General features: G+C 40.2%; 1 protein-coding gene and 1 long non-coding RNA gene across 3 annotated transcripts in view; one reads left to right on the forward strand and one right to left on the reverse strand.

Annotated features, from left to right (window-relative positions):
- On the forward strand, window positions 1-6,865 carry LOC129202480 (uncharacterized). Its single transcript, XR_008575724.1, has 2 exons — window positions 1-201; window positions 5,488-6,865. It is a non-coding gene; the product is annotated as an uncharacterized LOC129202480 (long non-coding RNA).
- Window positions 3,699-18,382, reverse strand: part of AGBL3 (AGBL carboxypeptidase 3) — a 26,652-nt gene continuing 11,968 nt past the window's right edge. Inside the window, exons 7-15 of one of the 2 annotated variants that reach the window (XM_054815211.1) lie at window positions 17,420-17,582; window positions 16,555-16,681; window positions 15,916-16,013; window positions 15,678-15,757; window positions 14,483-14,549; window positions 10,293-10,361; window positions 9,068-9,125; window positions 4,013-4,061; window positions 3,699-3,862 (exon numbers count right to left, since the gene is read on the reverse strand). In XM_054815211.1, the coding sequence (XP_054671186.1) occupies window positions 3,829-3,862; window positions 4,013-4,061; window positions 9,068-9,125; window positions 10,293-10,361; window positions 14,483-14,549; window positions 15,678-15,757; window positions 15,916-16,013; window positions 16,555-16,681; window positions 17,420-17,582 (745 nt within the window). In that variant the 3' untranslated portion in view covers window positions 3,699-3,828. Of the gene's footprint in view, window positions 3,863-4,012; window positions 4,062-6,869; window positions 7,004-9,067; window positions 9,126-10,292; window positions 10,362-14,482; window positions 14,550-15,677; window positions 15,758-15,915; window positions 16,014-16,554; window positions 16,682-17,419; window positions 17,583-18,382 lie in introns of those variants that run through there. The other variant, XM_054815221.1, reaches the window with a different exon arrangement.

The raw sequence follows: 18,382 nt of genomic DNA on the forward strand, positions 1-18,382 counted from the left end.
CTGCCATGAGGAGGTTGCTGGCAACCTAAGAGCTGGAGTCCAAGGCAGTGCAAAGCTAAATGGCTCTGCACTGTCTGCACGTGTGCTGCATTTAGGATTCCATGCGACTGAACCCTAACCTCTTGGGGTATCACATGTGAGGCTCCCAGAACTCCTTCCCCAGGACCGGTGCCCGACTGGCTGCAGCCTTTAGCTTGGAAGGTACCCTTCTTCACCATGCTTGCATCCAGTTTTAGCTCTGACCCACTTGTCTCTGTGAGGCCTTGTAATGATGACTTGTGCCTATGTGTCTAATTTTTTGTCTTTGTTACCCCATTTGTCTCGCTGTAATAAGACATGATTTTTCCTCTTGTCTCTAAAACAGTGCATATACAGGCTGTATGGGATGTTTCCTTCCAGCAAAACATTTTAAGTATTTTAAATATTTGGCCAATTCTTTCTTTTTGCAGATACAAATAATCTAGCTCAGCCCCTCTCAAATGCTCAAAACTTGATGGCCTTGATTTTGCAGCAGCAGGTTCCAATGTACGGATTAAAATGGAGTATGCCATACAGTCAGAGATGAGGTAGAGAGAGGAAGCCCGCTGACTTGCTTACCGGGCAATCCAAAGTGCTAGGAAATTTAAAGGAGGCAGAACTCATTTACCTGTCTGAAGCAGTATATTTTTCATCTCTTCTCCCAGATGTCTGTACAATGCTATATACATTAAGAAAATGCAAACTATGCAGGTACATGACTGTAACAAATAAAATATCACCCAGGTATGTAAGAACACATGAATGGCTGTACTGGTTTAGGCCAAGGGGCCATCTATCCCAGTACCCTGCCTCCAAGGTGACTGTGTGTGGATGCCAAGGGGAGAGCAGGAACAGAACAAACGTATCCAATACTTTTCCCAAGCAGTCTCCTAGATTCTCGCTCTTTTCAGCTGAGATTTCCCAAGCTGTATGTGTCTATTCAAAAACTCCCAGTGGTCTATCTATAACGTACATGTCCATCTGAATCCATGTATGTTTTTTGCATCCCTGACATCTTTTAGCAAAGAGTTCCACAGAATGACTATTTGTGCACAGATTTTGTGTCGAATGTTTTTGAGTGTAACATGTATTTGGTTTGTTGGTGAAAGGGTGGAATGATTTTTGTGGCTTATCACTCTCTAGTTTCTCTACTATGATCAAGGAATGGTGGCTTCAGCTGCTTGGTGAATAATCCGTCTCCTTGAGAATCTTAGGGAAACTTCCAAATACAGTAAAGAAGGAAAAAAAAAAGGAAAAAAAGAAAGGGGGGGACTTAGCTCTTCACAGAGCTCTTTCTGGAAGTGCAGTCTGCCTCACAAAATCAGTATACATAAAGACAAATGATACTTTATATTCAGGAGGGACTCCCAACTAAACTGGTTTAGAATTTGGGATACTTCTTCATGTAGTGAGAGAAACTTCATGTGTACATTACACAATATATGTGAACTATTTTTCAGGGAAAAAAAAAAAAGAGCAAGAAGAATTTTGATTTCTGCAGGTATCTACTCCCTTGCTGGTAGAGTCATAATCCATAAACAAAATCTTGGGAATTTTTTAAGCAAATCAGACACATGACACTTTCATGTGCCTTCACTGGCTGAAGAACTGGGGCTCCAAAATACATCCTGATACTTTGCAGCATGTTGTCTGTTCTCTACTTCAGGCAGTAAGGGCAGAGAGAACTGCAGTGTGTCTTGTGCCTGGCAGGATTTACTCTTCTCAAAATTTACATCTTGGCTTGCTGTCCTGGTTTTCTTGGGCCTTGTGCTTTTTGAGGGGAGCCTCTCCTTCATTTTCCTTTCTTCCTTTTTTGAATTGCTCTTTGCATTATGATCATGACCTGAGCCAAAAAGGAGGAAAAAAAAATCCATATCAACTACTGCGGAGTTACTACTTACTAAAAAAAATACATGGCTTTGGTTTCCTTCACAAGAAACTGTGGTATCATGGCAAAAATATTTCCTTTACTAAAGGAGAGCCACAGCATAATTCAAAATCTAGTACTAAAATGTGGAAACTTCAGTCATAGGCACAGGACCTGGTTTTATTGCTCCAGCGATATGATTTCTATTGACCCCCTCTGAAAAGGTTAATTCCAATATTTCACAGAGTCAGGCCATACATCCCTTTATGGCATGCTGATATGTATGACAAGCAATGACTCGATGGCTAGAGCCTCTCCCACCAGTAACTGCAAAAGGATAGCGCAGGGTCAGAGGCATTATCCTTTGCCATTAGGTTGAGATTTTCCAAGCTCTTTTCCCTGGGCTGTTCACAAAGAGGTTAATGAGCTTCTGGACTTCTATTGTCTCAGCTGACAAGCTCCATGAAACCAGTTCTGGTATCTGCCACAGCGTATCACCTGCTGCTGAACACGAAGTTTTCCAGCACTGCTAATGTACTGCTACCATCTCTCTTATGTCTTTCAGTACCTTGAGAGCTAGATCAAGAAACCCACAAAACAGAACTAAATCCTATTCTTTTGTGTATTTCGAATAGAACAATAACCGAGAACCTTTTAAATATTGAAATGCCTTCTCTGCTGACTTGGAGACACTTTTGCTGTTGTGTTTCTTCATCTTCTGGGAGACCAGATTAAAGCTGGATGAATGGAAATTTTCTCTTGTGGATAGGATCATATCACGGCACACACTTTTTTCTGCCTCCTGTGGCACAGATGGCTTTTCATGATTGCCTTTACCATCATGAGTGAGACTTGCAGAGCTAAAACACACAGAGGTCAGGCCAGAAAATATTTTATCTCCACACAAATTCATGAAAAGATACACATGAAGATGACCATGCAGAATAGAAAATCCTTACAGGTAAAATTCTTGCTACTCTAGTCTGAAGCATTTCCTAAGAATCATATAAGGAAAAGACAAAGGACAAAAGACAAAAGACAAAAGAAGTAATTTACTGTATTTCAAACTACAAAGAAACACAATGCCACCATACTATCTTAAGGACACTATTGCCAATATCATGTAGCCACTATACCACTATTCCTTCTGAGTCAGCCAGAAGTAGGCATCATAGAAGCAGCAGAGGGTTACCATGACAGAAGACAGACACCAAAGACATTTCTTTCCTCTTTTATCAGGGGAAAGCCTAAAATTTTAAAGTTTGTGTAGCAAAGTCTGAGCTGTAAGGTGCAAAGCAGGAGTCCTTGAAATTGTTTAGTGTGAACAAATTAATATGTATTATTTCATAAGGTGTTTGTGGCAGGATCCACTGCAATCTAGCTAGCTAGTTAACTCCACCTTGCTCTGTTACCCAACAACAGCCACATGTCCGCTTGGCAAGACACAGAACATTTTATGCTATCAGTAGGTGGGTACTTATGAAACACTGATTGTCAGTGTTACTGCCATGGGCCATTGCCCTCAATGTACAACCTTCATTGTTCATCGCCAGTGCACCAGAACCTAGAAGTGAAGGGAATGCACTAGCAATGAGCTATGCACCATCACCATCAGAATATTGTGATTTTAACATATCCAACCATTCTAAAGTAGTAAATGTCTGTTTTGAACTGTCTGTGCCACCTACCCTGCCTTGCCCTTTACTTTCCCACCTCTGCCCAGTTTCTTAGTAGCTGCACGGCCCTGTCTTCTCCCTCCCTCCCAAGGCATCAGCAATCATCCCTTCCTCCAGAAAAGCACCAGATCACCCAGTGCCTGCGTGCTGGTGAGTCCAGCATGGCTGAGGAATGGAGCTTCCGCTATGTGCTGAAGGGGGGGTGCTCCAGATGAGATGGAGGAAAGACGATTCTCTGCTTCTCTAATATTGCCTTCCACTGCAGTGTCAACCATGGGAAGAAGTGGCCAAGGACAGCTGTCTAGTTTGTGAATGAAAAACAATGAAGCACAATGTCAGAGGAGCATAAAGAGAAGGAGAGTGGATTTGTAGAGAAATCAGACTGGGATCATTCTCTCACTCCCGTTTTGTGAAAAATGCTAGAAACCTGTAAAATATAATAGCATCCTACCTGAAATAATCTCCTACTTGTTTGGCAGAGGCTGTAATTGGCAATTTTACTGTAAAAAGTAGAAAAAAATAAAATATTGAAAGTGCATATCAGCTCTCTTAAAAAAATCCTAACACAACGAAACTTCCAAATTTTATCTTGGCTGGTTCAGACTCAATAACTGGCTGAGGCTGATACAGTTACTTACCGTAACTCTACTTACTTTACTCCACTTAAGTAGAGTTACAGTAAGAAGAGTTACAGTAAGCAGACATTGTTGGACATCAAGCCATCTACTCAGATGACTAGCTGTGGGGATTAAGACATTTTTTATATTGAGCAGATTGTAACTCACATGCCCACCTCCCCTTCTTCATCTATTGCCTAAGAAACACTGTTTTGGGATAAAGACACTCTAGGTAGCTCCTATTGAAACTGTTTCACTATCCATAAAACTGTAAATCGGGAAGTGAAGGTGCCAAAGGCAACATGATTATTTTGTTGTGGTAAGCATGCAGCTCTGCTGAAGAACATGTTCTCAGTCCTAGTGCCTGCTCCAAGGAAAACAAGTGTTTGACATTCAAATGACACCGGACTAGAGATAGCAGACATCTCCAGAGCACAAGTACTATGTCGAGCCCCACTGGTCAAGCAACATGGGTGTGGGTGGGAGAGAAGAAGAGCTGGTGCCACCTGACTGATCTTGACAGGCAATGTGTTCATGAGCTGCTCAGCTGCCAGTGCTCCCTGCAGGGTGACTAGCTGGGTAAGAACGAGGTGCCCCGGGGCATGGGCAGTGCCAGCACCCAGGGAGGCTACAAGTAGTGCGGCAGCCTCCAGAGTGGTGGTGCCACTGCACTCAGGCAGCAGCTGAACAGGGGTCCAGTGCAGGTGAGATGAAAATACCTGAGTGACAGCAACCTTCGGGCTAGAAATTGTTTCCTCTCAGGTACATACGTAGCACCTGCCTTCACTATACTCCCTGCTGATAAGACATCTCTAGAAGAGCGGGAGGAGGGAGAAAAAGGGGATGTAAAGTGTTTTAGAGGCTGTGGTGTAGTACTCCAGTCCAGATCTAAAAACCACAGTAACAAAATATTAAGAGCCAGGATTTTTTGGTTTTTTCCTTCCTCTAAGCGTCAATTCCAGGAAAGCCTAGAAGAACGTGATCTGTAACATTTTTACCCTTGAGCATAGTACACAATAGCTAGGAATAAACAGTTGCAGCTGGGGAAGAAAGTGCTTTAGAGTCACCGAAGATTGCAAAAACATTTTAAAACGCATACTTTATTAATCTCCTCTTCGGCAGGCAAGCCCGCATAAGTCATAACACTTAAATGTACTTAACTGTACCGTACTTAAATTGTACTTATGCTGTACTTAACCGGACTGCCTGTACCACAGAAGCCAGTTACAGCTGTAATGATTTGTGCTCAGGCTTAGAGGCTGGCAGAGGGGGAGCACCTTTTAATTTCATCTCTCCCTCCATACTGCAGGTGGCTCATGTACCTTCTTTCTCAAGACATGGATCTCCAGCACGTCTGCTGGTCTGACAGGCACAGCCCTGGCACTGATGGCAGGTGATGACATCTCCTCGAGTGACAAAATCACTGCTGCAGCCCAGGCCCCTGGCCTCTCTCTCAGCACAACCTGACCTGGCAGATGGAGCTCACCAGCCAGCCACGGACCAGCTTAGCTGCAGCTGGCTTCTGTGCTGCACTGCAAATAACTCATCTGCAGGGTACTGTGAGGCAGGAAACTACTGGGTAAGGTCCACGATCAATGGGTGAGATGAGCCAGGTCTGACAGTGTATGGGGAGGCATGTCCCTTGGACACAAGTAGTATTTACAACATTTTGAAACTCGTTTTATTCTAAGCGAAGAGGGGCTTTATACAGTTGATACCAAATTTCATTAATAATATTTAACCCCCTTGGCCAAAATAAAGTAGGGAGGGCAAAACAGAGGAAAACCCTCCAATTATATTTACATAGATTTAAAAAATGCATTAAGAACACAGGATACCCTCAATCAATTAATCTAGTCCTCTCCTATCACAGGCACATCCTTCCTACAAACCCATTCGCAAACCAAATATTCATATGTTAGTTTTCCAGCTACCATGCTACATTGGTTTTGTTTTGTTTTGGGTTTTTTTTGTTGGTGTTGTTTTTTGTTTTCTGATTAAGTTCTCCAAGATAAAAACAAAGTAATCATAATGCAGAATAGCTCTGGGTGCATGTCTGAGAAAAACAAGACAGGAAATTCAGAACCAAGCACAAAGTCATTGCTAAAACATACTGCTACAGCATGGCATTGTTAGATTTTCAGCACCCAAAGCATGAAAATCACATGAATAAGGATTGTCCTGAGAATAAATTCCAGTATCCTCAATGTAGGCAGAGAATAAGTAATATGTTCTCACATTCCTCTGTTTAACTGATCTGTGATAGCTTGCTATGAATCCATAAAACCCATAGATTTATATAAAAACACAGATAATACATATGGCTATTTTTAAATATTTCTCATCTGGTCCTCACTGAGGAATTCTAGATCTCTGCTCATGAAAATAACAGCTGAAGTACTGTTCTGTGTAATTTGCTGACATGACATCTGGAAAAGATTTTAAAGCTCTTATTTCAATGAGAAGAATCAAAGGATTTTTTTTCTTTTTGTAATTCTCAGAATATGTCATGAGACTTGTTTATCTGTGTAGGAGAGGTAAGAACTGAAGAGAAATGTATTACTGGCTTTGCAAAATTTTGGCAATAATAGGAGCTGTAAGAATTTTTAAAAAGTGACACGATGCTGTAATTAACACTGCTCACAGGTGTTTATTTGAATAAATAAAAATAATGACAATGGCTAAAATCAATGAATGCTGACTTATGAAACTGTGAGGTGAGGACAGGCAGCTTTCTATTCAGGACATCATTGCTACTTTCTTCATAGATTAACTTGTTGGTTTTGTATGCTTGAGAGCAGACTGTTTCACGGCTTTGTGGGTATCTGTGAAGCCAAAGTTTGACACTAAGCATAACAAATTCCATTGTTTTTCAGTACTCTGTCCACAGCAACATTTGCTATTAAAACCCTATCAAAAACTCTACCAAACCCTATCCTTAAACTCCTGGATTGAATAAACTCTACATTCCTGTAAGAAGCCTATTCTGGTTTAATGTGAAATGTTAAAATTACAAGTTTATGAAAATCAGATTTTTTTAGGCCTGAAAGAACCACAGATCATTTCATAATTTGTTTCACCTACCATGAAAAAGAGGCTAGCAATTTCGTTCCGTTTTCTGTGGACCCTCTTCTAGACTGTGTGTTTGACTGAAGTGAGACAGAGAGAACCCACCACATCTCCTGGAGTTGTACTAATGGGGTTCTGACTCCCTGCCAAAACATGCATCTCTTATTTCTGATGCAAATTTGTCTGCTATCAATTGCAGTCACAGCTTCTCATGCTTTTTTTTTCATGGACTGAGCTATCTCTGCTACTCTGAGCTGCTCTACTGAAGAATGCCATTGGGGCGACCCCTGGTATCAATACAGACTGGGGGATGAAGGGATTGAGAGCAGTTCTGCTGAGAAGGACTTGGGGATACTGGTGGATGAAAAGCTGGATGTGACCTGGCAATGCGTGCTTCCAGCCCAGAAAGCCAACCCTATCCTGGGCTGCATCAAAAGCAGCGTGACCAGCAGGTCGAGGGAGGTGATTCTCCCCTTCTACTCTACTCTGGTGAGAACCTATCTGGAGTACTGCATTCAGCTCTGGCGTCCTCAGCACAGGAAAGACCTGTTGGGGTGGGACCAGAGGAGGGCCGTGAAGATGATCAGAGGGCTGGAGCACCTCTCCTATTAGGACAGGCTCAGAGATTTGGGGTTGTTCAGCCTGGGGAGGAGAAGGCTCCAGGGAGACCTTACTGCAGCCTTCCAGTACCTAAAGGGGGCTTATAAGAAAGTTGGGGACAAACTTTTTAGTGGGGCGTGTTGTGATAGGACAAGGGGTCATAGTGTTAAACTAAGAGAGGGTAGATTTAGCCTAGATTTAAGGAAGAATTTTTTTATGATGAGGGTGGTGAAACACTGGAACAGGTTGCCCAGAGAGGTGGTAGATGCCCAATCCCTGGAAACATTCAAGGTCAGGTTGGACAGGGCTTTGAGCAACCTGATCTAGTTGAAGATGTCCCTGCTCATTGCAGGGAGGTTGGCCTAGATGGCCTTTAAAGGTCTCTTCCAACCCACACTATTCTATGATTTTAGGAGACAATTTTCATCCTATAAAGTCTCATTTCATCATAAAGTGGCTGAACTCTCTTAAGTTTCATGACAAGTTTGAAGTGGTTATCTCCACTTCTAAATACTTTGAAAGGTTCTCTTTTGCATTCTTCTTTTAAATTTTTTTTTAATAATGATGACACCAGAAGTAGTCAAAGTAATTCAGTATTAGACTCAAAGTTCTATAAATAAGTCAAGATATTTTCTCCCTATTTTCACATAGGTACAAACCATTATTTGTCCTCATGGCACAGTATGAAGATAACTCATGTGGAGCTACTTGCTCATTTTAACGCCTAAATCTTTCCCAGATTTCCTAGAGGTTGCATTGACACAAGTCCTTCAGTTCTGCTTCCTTAGCCTCCACATTTGCTTATTTCCTTTTGTACTGAAACCAGAATTTCTGGTTGATTCCAATTTTCCATAGCATCTGGCCTGCCTTGTTTGACTTCAATGAATGTTTTCTCTTTCAGTTTCTCTGGACCAAATAAGCCCATTATTACAAATGCTTGTATCCTACTGCTAAGAGGAGCAAATATTTTTTTGACTCCATGGACTTTGCATTGGGTTCAGTTTTTCTCCAGTGAGACTGTTCCCACTCAGTAAAGCAGAGTATAACAATGTGATGAAGACAGTTTAAACAAAAATGAGCTCTTCATATGCTGAGACTGAGTGAAATCCCACCAGAGAACTCTGTGATTATCTTTTTGGGACATACTCTTTACTGAGGTTTGAAATTATAGAAAAAAATTTGCTTTTTAGGATTTTAAGAATTGAACTTATAATATTTACCTTTTTTCACTGGATCAAGTACCTGAAATATCTTACATTGAGTTTCAATGCATTGAGTCTGTGAAACAGAATAGAAACATGAACAAATTATTAAGTTCCAAAAGATGGACTGACAAAAAGGTATTATCATCTTTATGATCAGGCACTTTATGGCTCGTTCAAGGAGTGTACACTAGGTTAGGACTGGGGAAGCTTGGTAAGGGTTCAATAACTAGTGGGCAAAGTTAACATGTAAAGATCAGGCTTTTTCTTTTTTCTTTTTTTTCTTTTTTTTTTCCCCCAAGCAGAAGGCAAGACAGACATTCAGTATTTGGCCTGATTTTCAGAAGCTGAGAAATCTCAGCAACTTGTGTTCACTTTGCAAGCTATTGGGTGCTCAGTATTATAAAAAATATTTATGTTAAATTCCTTTTCATGAAAGTAGGAACATAACATTAGACTCCACTGTTTTCATCGAGGATTTTTAAGTGTTTGTCAACTACAATGAGGCTCGTGTTTTCTAAACAGTTATGCAGGATGCCAACGGCAATAATGGAGAAGTAACATTTTTACAAAGGATTAGATCTTATACCAACTATTCTGACAATGACCTTTAAATAAACTTAATCCTATGGTAGTTGCTAGGCCAGCTAGTGTACCAAATCACATACTCTGAATGGTAGGAAGGGGCATGATACAGCTTTACTAATATTGACAGCACAAATATTTCAGAGCTGGGGCTTGGTAATGATCCCAAAGTTAATTAAAAAATTTACTGCTTGTTTCCCTAGAATGTCCTGTGACCTTTCCCCTTCTCTTCTCTTCACAGCACTCTACTGGACTGGAAAACACAACAGAAAATGTTTTCATGGACTTGGTAAAAATCTTGTTTGATAAAACTGGAAGTGAAACAGGCCACCTGAAGGAGTGAGGTGTTAGTAGTTTTGGAGACTGAAAAAGAGCTGGTATAAACTCAAGCTCCAAGGCATGTTCCTTGACAGAAAGATCCAAAAGTATCAGATAATATATTCATGAGACATAACTTGACTTCCTCCCCAGACTTGTTATGTTGACACTTCATTCATAGATGAAATACACAATAAAGAGCAATGGGCATTCTAGGTCAGCAGCTTTTGGTGACAAAATTGTTTGTCCAAAATTACAGTGGTTGAATTAAGCCATCATATATCAGTCTTCGGTCAAAAAAAGAGCACAACATGTTTCTACCGGGATGAAAAATACTCACATTTTTGCTTTCATGACTTCTGTCCTTAGCAATGCTGTGAAAATGTTCTCCTGATGTTTTGGGCTTTTTCTGCACAGAAAATAGTATGTAACCATTTTGATTTATGAGGGAATATGATAGTTACACAGAAAAAAATAAAGACTTGCAAATAAACATTATAATCACAATGTCAGAAGGAACATAGTAAGCAAGCTGCTCAAGATTGAATTCCTTATGCTGTTCTGTTCAGCAAATATTTATGAACCTGGACACAAACATATCATATTGACAAGTGACCACACTTCCTACTCAATTTGGCTTTTTTATTTTTAGTCTGGGAACCTGGACAGCCAGGCTTTCTCAGTAGTATTAATTGCCACTGTTTTTTCTGATGTTGGGGCTTCTGAAAAGAAAGATTGGCATAAAACACAAAAAGCTTGGGAAGCACCGGTCTACCTATTGAACCAATGAAAGCATTAATAAAGCAGACACAATTATAATGTATATGTACATAAAAAGAATATTACCCATCAAAATATTAATGTGGCTTCTTTCCAAATGACAGTTTGCTTTCTCTAGGCAACAACAACAGTGCCTCGATTTTACATCTGAGGGACGTATAGATTTCTAGGCTGAACATCAGCAAAGTGCTGTTGAGGGCTACATACAACTCCAGCATGAATATCTGTCAAAAACTCTACTGTACCTGTGATATTTCTGGCTATTCACCTTTTCTGAATGCCTTTAAGAACTTCCAGCAAGAAGAACAACAGAAATTTTAGTAAGTCGTTTGATCTAATAACCTTCAATAGTCACTGAAGTAGATCCAAATGGGAAAACACACATAATCATGAAAAGGACAACAGTAAGAAACTTCTTGTAGGAATTGTGTACGATTCTTTCAAACTCATTTGATAAACCTTTGTTACTTTCTTTACATAGTAACAGAGTCACTCTGACATGTTTTGCCACTAGTATACATCCAGCAAAACCACTTTAATTCATTGCATGAAAGATACCTGAATGCAAGTCATACAATTTCATTGCATGAAAGATGTCTTTGTCTGTATTTCAGCACAGAAATTACAGAAGAGGATCTAGTGAAGCTCCACTAAACTAATAGTTTTGCAGTATATAATGGTGTTTATAGGTATTGGCAGGCATACCCTTACAGAATCAGGCTCTTACATGGCCAAAGCCATGTTCAGTCCTGAACACGCTCATCCTCTCCTAAGACAGGCACGTGATGGGATGGGCTCTATACCCAGAGGGATTTCTGCTGGAAAAGCCTCCTCTTTATTGTGTATTAAATTAGTGACTGATTTCTAAAGTGAAGACACTTTTAAAATAGGGAGGTTTCAGTAATCACTGAAAGCTGTGGTTTCACAGACCGCTGAGATCTCCTAAGGGTTTCCTGCTACTGGAGGACAAAGTCTCTTTTCCTTTCTCCTTGGTCCTGTCTGCCTCACTCCAAACACTGACATTTTGGTCCCAGCCCCTAGCTAATGTTTTCCTCCATCCCTTAAACTGTCTCTGATGCTCAAAAAATTTATGTGAGCTGATTTCACTCATTAAGACAGCAGAAAACTCTCTCATTCCTTTTGCTGGGTTTGTTTCCTATCAGATTAACGTGTTAAATCAGGTCACGGCAGGGACTGAACATCAGAGGGATGTAAGTGGAAGGAATACACAACAAGGAATGTGGCAGGAGGGGACAAGGGAGGACAGACAGTGGTTGTTAAATGGCTTATCACATTGTGTGAGAAGTCTGTCGAGATAAGGAATACGCTAATCCACTGTTTAGTATAGACCCTAAAGAAATTAAGCTTTAACAAATGCTCGTGTGGATTCTGTATGACACTTCTTAAGTGTTTCTTGGGCATCCCTGCCCTTCTTTGTCCTTGGATGTTTCTTCTATGTATATTACCAAGCAAGTCTACCAGGTTTAAAGACTAAACTAAATGGATGAGAAACAATACCCTAACTTTCTGCAGTGGTCTTCTGTGTTTGTCTGGCCTTCAGTTATCTAATGCAGTGTTACACCCCTCCAATTCTTTTTCTGAGTTTGAAAGTCCCCTGAAATCACAATTATCCAACAGGGATCCACATGTCCCATGTCATCTCAATAAATCTCATTATAGGGCATTTAATCCCAATCACTGGGATGAAAACCATGCACAAATGTTTTGCAATAAGCAGTTAGGAATGAGAGTTATGTGGCAGCCTGCTCAATCTACAGCTTAGTCACAGACATCAGGCAAATCTGCCTGCCTTGCGGGTACCATTTATAGACCACAAGGAAATGGTGCTTACGGACATCAGAAAAAAACTGCAATCAATCTCACTGACTGACATGGTGAGTGTTTTGACATAAACAAGGCTATTTTTAGCAAACAAAGTGGAAAGGCTCAGAGTTTCAGGCAAATTTTTCTCAAGTTGCCAGTCCTCACAGCTGCCAGCCCCATGCCACACCCCCATGAACAGGCATACCGTCCCCAGGCAAGAGGAGATGGGGCAAGAAAGCATGAAGGGCTGAGAAGTACTAAAAGGCCCAGGATACTTGGTGTTAAACAGAAAATATTGCTAACTTTAGAGTCCATTTACCATTTTCATTCTGAAGTTTTCATGAATAATTTTTTTAAAAATCCAGCACTGGGAAGTGTGCCCATGTGGATTTATCATTCACATATAAATAAACTCAATCCCAAAGGTAGTGTTACAAGAACAAACATGACAGAGGGTACATTAAGGAAAAAAATATCTCAATACTCATCCCTGCTCTGCATACTTTCATCAACCCTCTGCTACCAGTCTTTCTACTGTGCAAAAGAGACTTTTCATCCAACCCACTATGGCTGACCTTCTGTAACTAATATAGTCCTGGAAATACCATGGTATCAGTCGTGGAAATTTTACTTTGGTTCCTTAGCACTGAACAGAACAGGGGAAGAAATTTCAAGCTGTGGATAAATATTAAAAGTTGACACCACCCTTGCAGCACTTCCATCAGAAATTACTACCCCACAGGTGGGCTGAGCAAGTAGAAAGTCTGTCTGGACTTCGCCTTCCTTACGTACAAAATCCTGTAGCTTTGCTTAAACTCTGGATGACAGTGGGACTAAGTAGAACTGTTGGACTTTGCACAAACATGTGTTCTCCACATAACTCCTCCAGGGACAAATGCCTCCAGGGAGGGGCAGAGCACATAAAGGGATCCATGGCAGCTTTCCTCAAGTGCCCTCACCAGACCTTATCTGACTACATCATGTTTCAACCAGCCCAGTCATCTGAAATGCCTATTTGCATGTTTTTCAAAGTGTTACAGGGGTCACACAGCTCTACATATTCTTAGTACACAGTCTTGGTACTAGTTTCCCCTTTTACTGTTGTTTATTTACTGTATTTATGTCACAAACAGGAAGCAACAATTTACAGGAACTATTATTGTTGGCTAAAATTCATCCACAAGCTTTCTAAAAGTAATACACTCACAAAAGTTTGTTTTGCTTATCTACAGGAAACATCTTGAGTAATATTATGGCAATCACAAGCACCAAAGAAATAAACACCAAGTAAACAAGGAAAAAAAAACCCCATGTTTCAATCCATTCTTTTCAGCAAAACAAGGAAATACAGGTTTCAGGAAAACAAAACATCTCCTTGCCCTTCAGTGAAAGCACTTTGTTAAATCTGGGGCTACGTTTGCTTATGAGACTAGAAGTAGGCAATGGGGTAGTCTGATGCTGACAGCGCTTAGCACCAGTGTGATGACTTGCCTGCATGCGTGAGAGGAGAACGCAACTCCTGAACGCTCTGAACTGAGTATCTGCAAAGTATGGCTGACACCAGTGTACGCAGCCATGAAGCTTCTTGTGCTTAAAGCTGCTGCCCTTCTCCTCCTCCTCCTCACCCTGTCTCTATGTCTGCTTACTCAGCTGTACTGCAGAACCTGACAGGTAGAAAGCCACCTTCTTTCGGAACAAAACTCACCACCTTCTGGACAATCTGGGTTAAGTTATAGGGAAAATTAATACTATTGCTCTGCACTGTTAATTTGGACTGTACTTCTATAGACTATTGATACGTTAATTACTATTCTGACTGACTTAATCCTAAGGTTCTTCAAAATAGAGCCTGTGAAACTCGAGTGATTCTTTCCGAATGGCATTCAGGACAGAGATGTAAACAGACAAGAAAAAGTCATAGCATACCTTAGTACCTAGTTTTAGCTGGTTTGCAATAAGATCACAGGAGTCTGGGCTGTCCGATGTTTGGCTGCTGTGAAAGATGAGCATTGTTTTGTTTAATTTCCAAATTTGGTGATTGCAAACAGTATTTTGCAGCATTCATTTTAACCATTAGCAAGTGTTTTCTGTAGTAACCCTAGCTGTAGAGATGTAAATGTGTTTTCCACATGCCTGTCTTCCAAATCCACATTTTAATTTTACAGACCTACAGCTAACCTGCAAAAAGTGGGCATCATCATCATAGAGAAAGCTTGGTTATTGAAAGGGATGTGATCTATCCAGGTGGCACCTCCTGCTTCTACCTAGGTTTCTTTTAGTTCTGCTTCACACACCTTCTCCCTCCCCTCCTAAATCCTCTCACAGAACATCATCCTCTTTGTTTCCAGCAAGCCTTCTACTAGTTCTCTGATGATGCATTAAGAACTTGTGTCTCTTTTTATTTCCTTGCAGTTCAGCACCAGTTGTGAAGCTCAGCTCTTGATTTCTATATTCTGGGCACCTGAAGTTTGATGAGATAGATCCAACCTATTAATGTTTCCCCAAAAAAGAAATGTACAAAAGTTTTATTCCCTAATAAATGACCACAGGGCCACAGCTGTTCATAAGACATAAATGCCCACCTCTCACAAATCACCTGCACAACTGATCTTGAAGTCATTCACAGTCAGCACTGGCACAGGAGGAGCTGATGATGTTTAATAGGTGTATCATTTGGTCAGCGTACGGATTCTTGTACTGCTATCAATTACCCTGAACTTAACCCTTTTGGCTAAATGGAATCAGACTAGCATCTTCCATAGTTAATAAAATCAGGTTTACACAAAACCAAACCACTATACCTTATATTGTGGCTAGATTGCCCTGTAAACTATAAGGCTGAAAGAAAGCAGTGATGCAATAGTCCAAGCTCTGTACCAATGCAGGTCCATGTCTCCTCAGGAAGGCCACCTGGGCTAGATACAGAGCTCTACCTCCAATAAACTGGCTATTAAGGTTTGCATATAAAATTAGTATGCAATCGTTTAAGGACTGTTAAATTAAGGAGTGTGACTATTAAAAGTCTAATTTTAGTAACATTTCTAACATTTACTCTAGCACTCCTTATGAAGTGCAGAGAACATATAATAAATTGTAGCATATCTGAATAGTTCAGTGTTACCTGGAATCCCAGTCTAACACATCAGAATTCAGGACTTTGATGTTCACTCTGGCTTGCTGTTTCACTACTTTCTCTTGTTCCTTCAGGCACAGATAATAAGAAACACCACAAATTTAGTTTACTGCTTAAAGAAAGCCATTACCAAATTCATTATTGCCATAACCCTATAGAGTATTACGCTTTGTCACAGTAGGATGAACTGAGGCAGGAGAAAAGGCCTAGGGGGGACTTTCCTTACCTCCTTGTTATGAACACAGTAGTTCAAGAGAGCATCACAGAAATGCTGTCCTATTGACTCCAAGTCTTTCATATCGAAATGGGTGCTTCGTCTGCAGCCTGCAGCACCAAGAGAAGCAAGACAGAAATGAAAATGTTAGTCATACTACTGACTGCTAGGTATCTGTGATATTTCAGGATGGTGGCTGACTCCAAACTCACATATCTTTCACTGCCAGATGCTAGACGCATCTATGATTGCCAGAGTTTTATATAGATGATAATACAAATCATTATTCTGCCTATATGAACAAATCTATCCACTCAGAGGGGATTAACTATAATGCATAGTTAACTGATTGCCTATTACAAAATTTCCTAAAAATGCAACTGGCTTTAGTTACTGCTTTTAATCTGCCAGCCGCTAATGTTGTTGTTTCATGATACATATGCAATAATGCTAGCAGTGGCCTGAAAGGTTGCTAGTTGAACGCCCTCGTTTCAGTGTTTTCTTAGTTTAGTGTTCCAACATTTATCTTAAATCATCAGACAGAATGCCAACAAGGGGATGACAGTTCAAGCTATCATTCTCCATGAAAAAAACAAAAGTAAAGGTTGTCTTTGATGATTCCTACTAAATAACTACAGGGAATTGTCTCACCCAACTTAGAGCCACAGATAGAGGCTTCCAAAGTGTAGCTGTTGTTGATGCCCATCTTCCACATTACCACTCGACCTGTGCCTTTTTTGCTCTTTTGTACTCTGAAACGGCAATCTGGGAATGAGAACTTAAAGGACAGGTACAGCGTCAGCCTTTCAAGTAAGCAGGCAGATGCAATAATTTAATTTTAACCCTGCAAGTTTTCTTAAATCTTATCTACCAGGTAAACAATTGTGAGTTTTCACTCTACCTTACTTGAATATTGCACAACATAGCTCAGAGCATACTGTTATTACAGGTATAACGGAGATGCAGGTGAAATAACAGCCTTTCAATTAAAAGTTTATTTTACTTTAAATACTCCTTTCCTACTATTTTTTTCCTTGTAATTGAAATATCTTACACAAACATGGTGATTTTGACACAATTTTCAACAGAAGTTTTACAAAAGGATTCAATCTGGAGAAAAGTTTTTCTTCTTTAGTTTCTTATTTGCTTACTTTTTTGTTTATAATTCTATAACATATTTTGAAGCTGCATTTAATATATGAGTACACAATATTTAATGTTAGTTTTTGACATTGTTAAAACAATGTTAGTTTGATATTAATTTTTTTTTCCATTTAAAAAAGCCCCAAACTTTAAAAAATGCTAACTTTATGTCCCAATTCAGCACGATACGTTTTGGAGTGCTGGAATTTCAAAGGAGTTAATATTTCATATTCCTACCATTTCTAGTTTTAGCCCACTGAAGATTATTTTACTGGGTGAAGTGCGGTCTTTTAGTAAACGTGACAACAAAAAATCAGAGATCCCAGATGGTGCCTGAATTTTTAGGTAATTTTCTAGCCAGACATCTGCTTACCTTATCTGGGCAACTCTTGCTCAGCAAGAGTGGGAAGACACGTGGATGCACGTATGGTCCTTTTGCTTGCTGCCTTCTCTCACAACCATACATGAAGACATTTTGTTTCCTGTTGTGACCGTGGATGTCACAATACAGAAAAACATCACGTTCCCCCATCACTCTGTAATATGGGATGACATAGAATACATTATTAAAAGTGGTGGGTTTTTTTCTCCACCTCAGAAACTAGTCTGAGTTAATATGTTACACTGAAGCTCATGTGTAACCTAAAGATAAAGAAATCAATACGAATTTCATATTCGGAACTCTAAGTTAAACCTTTAAAGTGCTAGAGCCAAATTGCTCAGTTCCCTCCAGAATAAAACACTTGTCACTGCACAGAAATAAGACATGAGTGTATGCACCATCAGCCTTTGTCCATGTGTTTGTTCTAGCTCTCGGGCTCAGTTATATACATCCAGCTCTGTAGATGTATACACGAGCATGTTGTACAGCTGAAACCCGCTATTCTTATCTGCTGCTCTTTCACTACTGGACGTGTTGAATAATACAAGCTTTACAATTATGAGACTGAAGCATAAATGGCAGTGAATATTCTTTCCTTTATCAAACTGGAGACATCAATTTGTATGATATGCCAAGATTCTGCAACATATTATTGCTTAACTAACTTTTTAAAGAAAATTTTCACGTAGACACAATGGGGTTTAGCAACCCACGCCCCCAATACCCAATTTGTGTTGAAGCAGAGCTCTACAGGGAAGATGTGCTGACACCACAGCGTTGTCACCTGGGGCTTTACTTTGGGCAGGAGTTGGAAATCCATGGTGGAATTAAGAAGGAAGAAGTAATAAACATATCTGTCTCAGCTGCCAGTAGCTGAATATGAGGCTGAAGGTCAATTGCATTTCAGCAGACACAATTAATATTAATTAGAGGGCACTGATGAGTGCAGGCTGT

The sequence above is a fragment of the Grus americana genome, chromosome 1 (genome assembly GCF_028858705.1).
Source record: "Grus americana isolate bGruAme1 chromosome 1, bGruAme1.mat, whole genome shotgun sequence".
NCBI classification, from domain to species: domain Eukaryota; kingdom Metazoa; phylum Chordata; class Aves; order Gruiformes; family Gruidae; genus Grus; species Grus americana.